Source organism: Polyodon spathula, chromosome 13 (assembly GCF_017654505.1).
Source record: "Polyodon spathula isolate WHYD16114869_AA chromosome 13, ASM1765450v1, whole genome shotgun sequence".
NCBI lineage: Eukaryota > Metazoa > Chordata > Actinopteri > Acipenseriformes > Polyodontidae > Polyodon > Polyodon spathula.
In genome coordinates, this window is record NC_054546.1 from 7604263 (window position 1) to 7612786 (window position 8524).

Below are 8524 nucleotides of genomic sequence, written 5' to 3' on the forward strand. Positions count from 1 at the left end.
ACGTTTGCCTAACTGACTCGTTCTCATTAGATTTACCTATGATCGAGTTGGCAGATAGTCTTATCTTTTAGAGGGATCCCTCAGCCTGCCTCCCAGCTTTCTCATTCCACTCCCAGTCACCAAACTGGTTTAGCAGCGTGCACAAAATATAAATAACGAGAAAAGGAGTTTAACTGCTGGGTGCGGACTGGGCGTTTACTGTCACTAGCAGATGCTGACGAACATCCCCGTTATGCAATACATACAGAAACGTATTTTACAATCTCTTGTATGTTTGTGAAGTTCCCTGTGACTTGCACATTGCAGTGACGAATAGCATGAGTTATCTGATTCTTTTCTAAAAGTTATTTTATTTTTTAAATGATACAAATCTAAGTTTATTCAAGTTGCTGATATGGAACGTTCATTGACTCTCACTATATTTTTATTTACTATTTCTAACTCCAGTCAGACAAAACTCCACACAGGGTGAAACTCGACAACAAACTAAATATTTTGGCAAATTTAAAAAAAAAAAAGGCATATTTAGGTCTCAAAAAGGTGTTTTACAGAGTGGGGACATCCCCACAACCTCCTTCTTTCAGGAATTTCTCAACTTTTGTCCACACATTGTAAATAATACCTGCGCGCGCGCATAAATACCAGGATGCCAGGGTTTGGTTTAAACAAAACAATTGTATTTATTTTAGTAGGTGTATTTATAAAATCAACTTCTTCTGCTTTGTATTGTTAGACGCCAGCAAATGTATTTTAAGGCAACATGCAGTCTTAAATTTCCATTGGCTTCAAAATAATAACAGTAGAGGTTTTGTCTAGAGACCTAAAGCAGACACAAGGGGACAGACATTGGACAAGGACAGATACAGTAATTGGGGACAGAGGGACGGGATCTGTTTTGGACAGTCCTAACAAGCAGGCTCCCCAGCACTGAAAACAGTGCGCTTTGAAATAAATAAGTTAATATAGAGAGAGGTCAAACACTGAAACTGAAAAGGGGCACAGATGTATTGCAAACATGTCGGTCTCACACACAATTTCCAACCAAAATCATTTTTTTAATACACTTAAACATGCTTTTCTTTTTGTAAACTTCTGTTAAAAAATGAAACAGAATCTTGCTGTCACCCCTTGTTTGATACATTTAGCTGGGGGCCTCATTTGTTTTGTTGGGGGTTGTGGTCACTGAATGGAAGAAGAGACCCATGGTGAGAGGGAGGATTTTATATATATATATATAAAATCAGATTTCGGTTTCCTTTAAATCGGAACAAACATTGAAGTCGACACCTGGGACTGTGGGGGTGGAGAAACAGCTTCCTGGGGTCCCCTGCTGGCTGGAGGAAAGGGGGGGGGGGGACTCCACGAGACAAGGCCTGAGGGAGAGGGCTAGTATCCAACCTGTGGAGAGAGGAACGGAGAGGAGAGATCATGCCAGAAGCAGTTCCTCTGGACGGTTGCTGCTCTGCCTTGCTGTTTGTTGGTAAAAACATTTAATGTGGCAGGAAGCGGCGTTTTTGTGTTTCAGAGGTGGAAACTCTAATACTGTTTTAACTTTAAGGACCGTTTTTAAGGAATGTTAAAGGGACTATTCTCATGTTTAAAGCACTGTTTAATCATATGGGCCAATTAATATACAGGCAACATACTGTATATTGTCAATATTTTGAGGGCATTTTCACAGTGACTGTATTTTTACAAAAAATGGCATACTGTACACCCATATATTTATTATACTGGATACCCATTCACAGTTATTATAGTGGATACCCACATAGTTATTATACTGGCTACCCATACAGTTATTACACTTCTGATATATCCCCTTTGGACACACTTTTTTTTTAAATGTAATTTTTAGAAATATTTCAAACTGTTTAAGCGGTATTAATAATATGGGGTAATAGGAGCTGCCTTGAAGACTGTATCTGCACAGATTGGAAATGTTAGAGTGGTGCAATTACACACGCAGTCACTGAACAGGGTTGTAAGTCTGGAACTCCAGTTCCCTCACCTGCTGTCCCCCGTCTCCAGCCTGCTCAATAGCACCCTCTGCTGCCTGGTAGGCTAAGTCCTCCTATGGAGCGCACAGAGAGAATGTGAGCCAGTCATAGAGGCAGATGCAACTGCAGCAGCCCTTATAAAAGTTGATTTTTGCACTTGCACTTTTCTCATGCATTTGTTTACCCTGGTTTGCCATGTTTATTAATATGCTTTACCATACCTCACTGTGCTTTGCAATGCTTACCTATGCTTCAGCATGCTTTCACTGTGTTTTTTACACTTTGCTACGTTTTTACAGTGGGAAACGTTCGCAAAAGTTAGTTTACCATAGTTTGTTTTTTAATATGTTTTACCATACCTCGCTATAATGCTTGCCTAAGCTTTGCCATGCTTTCACTGTGCTGTATTACACTCTGCTTGCTTCTATTATGGGACACTTCTATAATGGCATGGAGAGATGCAACGAAGAAGGGAAAAAAGCAAAATTATATATATATATATATATATATATATATATATATATATATATATATATATATATATAAATGAGAAAGGATTTGGGCAGTGCTGGAGACTGCTGTGCAGATAGTAGGGTGCAGTGCAGGCAGCTCAAGAAAATAAAACATGGCAGGAGTTGCACTGACTGTTCTTTTTAAGGGAGATGAAAAATGTGCCGGTGTTTAGTTGCTATTTAAAGCCTCCTCAGACTGCAATGCAGTTAGTGCAAGGTTTCTGCTGAGTCACGGCAGTAGCAGGTTAATGCATTCGTGCAGCCACCTCCTCCCCATCCTCCCGTCTCCATGCACTCCTCTTTCTCTCGCTCTTGCAGTCGACTGGTTTCAAAGCTGAATGTCTATCTGAGGCAGTGAGGAAGTGTCTCGGGGGGGGGGGGGGGGGGGGCTCTGCAGAGAAGAAGGTTGGTTTAAATACAGACATTGATTTTTGGGATGTTCTTATGGAAACCAGCAAATGGAGATTTGAAAGAGACAGAGAGAGAGAGAAGAGGTAGAAGGATCTTAAGGGAGGTCACTGCCTTTTGAATCAGAGCAAACTTAAGAGGACAATGCCTCTCAAAAACCTGACTGTGATAGCATCTAGCAACCCCAAACATTATAAACCCCCAGTTTAGCAGGATTTACCTAATAACAGCCTCAATGAATGCTTGGTCTTTGATACCTAGTAGTAGAGATCTTTTCGCAGTTGCCCATAATGCCCTACGCATGGCAGGGTTCCAGTTTGAAACAGCTTAGGCTTTTAATCAAAATCAAGTTGGGAGATTATTGTGTTGTTCTCCTGCACAGTGGTTGCTGTTTATTTGCACACGAGATCACAGGCAACTGCAAAATCACGAACCGAGTAAAAGATGAAACTGCTGCTTCCTGTTACCGAATCACTTCCTGTGTTGTTACAATCAGATCACATAACCTATGGCTGAGGAAGTGATGGGATACCAGGAACCAGTTACTTTCGAAGCAATGAACCAAAGATATTGTGCACAATGAGAGCGGGGAGCAACCAGCAGAAGCTGCCGTGACGTTAGTACATCACTACATCATTACATCATGACTTCGTTACATCATTGCATCATGCACCTCATCCCCCCCCCCCCCCCCCCCCCCCCACAATAAACAGCACCTGGTTCACTGGTACATCCTGAAAGGAGGGAGACAGACACAAATCAACAAAACACAAAGGCTAGCAAAACCAGGGAGAACATTTCATCCAAAAAAAAAAAAAAAAACAACTGCAGGAACAGGGATTTAGGGACAGAGGCAGTATAAATAACTGGTCCTGGGAAACAGTTACATTAATTCTGCTCTACAAAAAGAACATCCTTGGAGAGAGTCCAGCAAAAAGCATCTAATCTCAGGGTTTAAAGGGTATGCAGACAGGTGGAGGGAACTGAGTCTGTTTAGTTTGGAACAAAGAAGGATAACATATTTTTATGTCATTTAGTTAGTAATACAGAATCTAATACATTTTCAAGTAACAAAAACATATATTGAATGTATTGGCTGATGCCTAAGATTAGTTTAACAGTTTAGTAAAAAGCTAAACGTTTAACAGTATTAAACACACAACACAGTTAAATATGGCAACCTCTTAAACTGGAGTCAAATCTTTGCCAGGGGAAAAACTGTTATTAGTTTTTCTTTTTTGTTTGCTTTTTTTTTTAAAACTTTGACATACATTAAATCTCCTCGACTTTAACTCACAATTTTATCCCAAACCCAAACCTTCCTATAAATTACTATCAGATATTGCTAAATTGCTGTTATTACATCCACTAGGGACAAAAAAGTGTTGCAGTGGGGACTGGTTTAATGGTTACACCCAGGTGTAGCAGAGGTTAGACCAGATTCTGAGAGCTTGGTTTGAGGAAAGCGATTCTCAGAATTCAGCTGTTTTATTTTGTTTTATAATTAAGATACTTTCGTTTCAATATATTGCACTTGCTGTTATATAAACCAAATGCCCCATAAACACACATGGAATATGTGCAGTTCTCTGTGAATGTTTATGGAATGCTTGCAGTTCTCTGTGAATATTTATGGAATGCTTGCAGTTCTCTGTGAATATTTATGGAATGCTTTCAGTACTGTGTGAGTGTTCATGGGGTACCCAGTCTTCATTTATCCCATCATGTTAGGGGCACTCACCGGGTTTACCAGTCCTGTAGATGCCGCCACGTTCTCCACCCCTTCTACTGTCTTGGTGGAGACCTCGTTAGCGCCTGCCACGATGGTGTCGCCCACAACGTTAGCCTGCTCCCTGGTCTTGTCAGTCACTGAGCCCCGGGAGAGAGAAGAGGAGAAGGTAGGTGCATTATCATAAAGCAGTAAAACTTTGATTATCTAAACCCTGATTATCCAAACCCCTCTGTTATCCAGGTAGCCCCTTGTTACCCTGTCATGTTATGTGCTGTGCTCTTCTGCCCTGCTGTTACAGGGAATGCACTAACTAGCCCTCAGTCTCTGGTATTTACAGCACAGTGCAGTGCTGTAGGTTATGTATTTTTGGATTGGGAAATGAATGTGAAAGTTCCAATCTGCATCAGTGCTTGCCCAATTACTAGTAGCAGCTGATTGATCTCAAAACCTTGTCAAGCTAGGTAGCCCTTTCCATTCCCTCAGAACTCTGGGTGCAGAAGTGACTCAGACCCTCTGTCCTGATTGCATCTCCACTTCATTTCCAATTGCATTCTCTCTGGTTCTGGTTCCTTTACTGCGCTTAATTACGATTTTTAGACTATTGTTATGTATGTGGTGTAATACAAGTTTTTAAAACTTTTAATTCCATCACAGGGATGGAAGTAAGACTCCTACTGCATAGCAGTTTCACCCATTCCAGGTTTACCTACAAGCTTGATAAGCCCCAGTGCTCGGGTGTGTCTTACTAATCTCATAGTAAAACCAGGAAAGGATCAAGCTGCTGTGCAATAGGAGTCTTATTTCCATCCCTGAGTTCAACAGCAGTACTGCTGTGTGTGCCATACCTGTGTTTACACCCTGCACCATGCCTTCCTTTGTCTTTGAACCTGGAGAAACAAAACAGACAAAGCACTGTCAGTCTCTTGCATTGGATTTCAAAAGGAAATGTAAAAGTAAAGCTCTCTGTTAAAGAGAGTACCATTCAACTGCATTGTGTTGTTGTTCTTCTAAATTCCAGTGCTAACCAAGGATTTCAATTCCATGTGTTTTTTCACATCATACCTGAACAGTCAGTATTGTATTGGGCATGGGCATTATTCAGGGTATGCAGATATATCAAAAACCATGCTATGGGTGAACTGCTACATTCTGGTACCATTGCTGCAGGTCACGTGGTCGGATCCCAGCTGGACCGCTGGACTGAGTCTGACCTACAGCACATGATGAAGTGCTAGGAGGCAGCAGCAACAATCACACATACTGTAGTCTTTGAAGTGGGGGGGGGGGCAGAGGGTTACAGCTACAGTGAATCTCTACAGTGATTCTATTGAGATGCTTTTAATTAAGCTGACCTGGCTCCGAAGAGGACTGATTTCTCGCTAATTAATAAAGCCAGTTGCCTTTCAGTAGGCTGAGTGAGTAGGACTCAGTGTCCTCACTCTGCCAGTGGTATACTGCAGCCAAAACTGCACTGCAAGCTAAATCTGATTACAAGAATAAGAAAATAAAGTACAGGGTTTTTTTTAATTATTATTTGTACTTCATGCAGCTTAAAACACATTTAGATGTTGCTTATCTTAACTGTAGAGAGCAGTAAAAGCCATCTGAGATGTAATGCACACAGTAATACTGTCACTGGAGGTCTGCATTTTCTCTGCAATATCTAAACATGTCATCCTCCTTCTTGCTCCAGCTCGCTGCATTTTTACTGCAGTTTGAACTGCATGCAACCCTCAAGCTCCAGATCGCTGGCTATTTGCATGTCGTTCACTGCCATCCAGTCTATTTCCTAAGCTTGCTAGAGGTGTAGCATCGCCCTGTTTTGACCTCTGCACTAACCTTGCCCTCCCTGATCCCCCGCTCTACCCCACCACACCCTGTCTTCTCTCTCTTCTGTCCCACACCACCACTTAAAAAGAAAAAAGTCAACAGCTGTAAATGACTGCACTGCCAAAAACAAGACCTGCACATCTTTTCAATTATGTGACATTCAGTATTTTTGTCAGTGCTGTGAAAAAAAAAAAAAGAAAAAAAAAAAGCTGATTTATTGTTAGAATTTTTTTTTTTTTCAAAAGGGGTCGCACCAGTAGAGGTCAACACTCCTCTTCCCTCTTCCTCTCTCTACACCCCCTTCTCTCTGTGTTTGATACCCCTCAGTTTCAGTGCTTCTCACCCTGGAAAGCCTTGGGGTTCAAAGAAGGGGTGCTTACAAAAAATCCTCTTATGCGAAACGACTAATAATGATGCAGTAAGAGGCTGGCTCTATGACACTTTACAGACATTAAATACACATTGAATATCCTGCTGTCACTGCGAATCAGCGTTTCTTTCTCAGAAATCAGTTATGGTATTTTTGCATGGTACTTTTCCATGGTATTTTTGCATGGTATTTGCTGCAGCTTTATTTTCAAGGTACCTACCTACATACATGACCCCTTCTTTGGTCTTGGCTGCAGCCTCCTCTACTCCCTGCTTGGTTTTTTCTGCAGCAGCTACCACTCCTTCCCTGGCCATGGAAAACCCTTTCTTCAGCACGTCCATCCTGCAGACTCGGCTCCTTTCCCTGCCTCACGGGGTGGAGGCTTCGGTCTCTTCGTCTGTGTTTTGCAGAGCGTTTACCTTGAGATTCTCGATGGGTGTAGACAGGTATGCGTGTGTGTATGTCAGCTACAGGACAGCTAGCTGCTGCGACAAACACAGGAGAGACAGAGAGAGAGAGAGAGACAGCGATAGAAGGAACCCTCAGCAGGGACTGGATAAGTGAGTGAATGAGTGAGAGAGAGATGGAACTGTGGATGCTGAAGTACAGTTGCTTCTGGATGCTGCAGCCTCTATTTATGTTGCAGCCTCCCCCACCTCCTTCTTTAACCACTCCCTCTCTCCATCCCTCTCTCCCTCGCCTTCTCCCTCTCCCCCTCTCCCCTTCTCCCTCTCTCCCTTTTGCTCTCCCTCCCTCTCTCCCCCTCGCCCAGAGCGCTCTCTCTCACACACACACACACCCTATTCAAGCAAATGTCAAGCCTGCTCTGTTTACATTATTAATAAGATTGATTTTTTTGGTTATATTGAATACTGTTCTTTTTGTGTGTGTGTGTGTGTGTGTGTGGTCCTCTCTGATTGAGTGTCTGCTTCGATCTGTTTTATTTTGGTCATCATTCAAACGTGGATGAATGAGGGATATGAACTGATCACGTCTGTCCGTCCATTTGTCTTTCTTTCTGCAATGACACACTGAAAATAATAATAATAAGGTGAAAATAATAATGGCATTTCCATGTTTACCAATATTCTCTAAATGTTCATCATAGACTCCTAACTTAGACAGCTTGCATTTGGGGAACATCAGACACATTACTGATCCTATGCACATGTTTAACCTCTGCTGTACTGGCTGATTTTTATCCAGCCTAGTTCAGATGATGGTTTCCATGTGCCCAACCAGTGCTTGCTAAAATAGTGTGGGACTGCGTCAGAAAGCCACAAGTCTTGTCTATTGATTTTTTTTTTCTGTGCCATGCTTTCTAAGGGTAATGAGTTGGAGAGACTGCATATAGTAGGCACTCTAGCTATCAATTATATAGCTCCTGCTTGTTTATTTTCTTCAAAGAAATCTATTTTTTAGTTAAAACATGACTAGAAAAACAAACACCACGTGTCGAAACAGCGGTCTGTTGATTGTGGTGATCGTGACTTTATAGTGACACTGCGGCTCTAGTTTTGTATTTGTTGTAGGTCACTAACAGTCCTTTATGTTTGATGACTCGTGTTTCACTTCATAAAAGTTTATCTCTGTAATTTTGCACAGTAATTTTTCCCCATTATGAGATTTTGCATTTACCATGGTTTACCGTGGCTTTTACTATGCTTTACAA

At 41.7% G+C, this 8524-nt stretch overlaps 1 protein-coding gene across 2 annotated transcripts; it reads right to left on the reverse strand.

Moving 5' to 3' along the window:
• Window positions 1–655: 655 nt before the first annotated feature.
• LOC121325147 (synuclein-like) lies at window positions 656–7471 on the reverse strand. 2 transcript variants are annotated; one of them, XM_041267458.1, is made up of 6 exons: window positions 7073–7471; window positions 5498–5539; window positions 4662–4789; window positions 3637–3654; window positions 2012–2074; window positions 656–1398 (listed from the first exon to the last, which is right to left on the reverse strand). In XM_041267458.1, the coding sequence occupies exons 1-6, from the start codon at window positions 7191–7193 to the stop codon at window positions 1387–1389; spliced, it is 384 nt and encodes a 127-aa protein (XP_041123392.1). In that variant the 5' UTR covers window positions 7194–7471; the 3' UTR covers window positions 656–1386. The 2 variants fall into 2 exon arrangements, with proteins under 2 accessions (XP_041123392.1, XP_041123393.1); XM_041267459.1 differs by lacking the exon at window positions 3637–3654 and having other exon boundaries at window positions 7073–7468.
• Window positions 7472–8524: the final 1053 nt, after the last annotated feature.

What these genes read in the sequence shown, in the direction of transcription:
- LOC121325147 (XM_041267458.1), bottom strand. Translation starts at nt 7,193, where the DNA reads ATGGACGTGCTGAAGAAAGGGTTTTCCATGGCCAGGGAAGGAGTGGTA. An exon ending in AGAAGGGGTCATGTATGTAG is followed by an intron (nt 5,540 to 7,072) that starts GTAGGTACCTTG and finishes TTGTTTCTCCAG; the next exon opens with GTTCAAAGACAAAGGAAGGC. An exon ending in GGTGCAGGGTGTAAACACAG is followed by an intron (nt 4,790 to 5,497) that starts GTATGGCACACA and finishes CCCGGGGCTCAG; the next exon opens with TGACTGACAAGACCAGGGAG.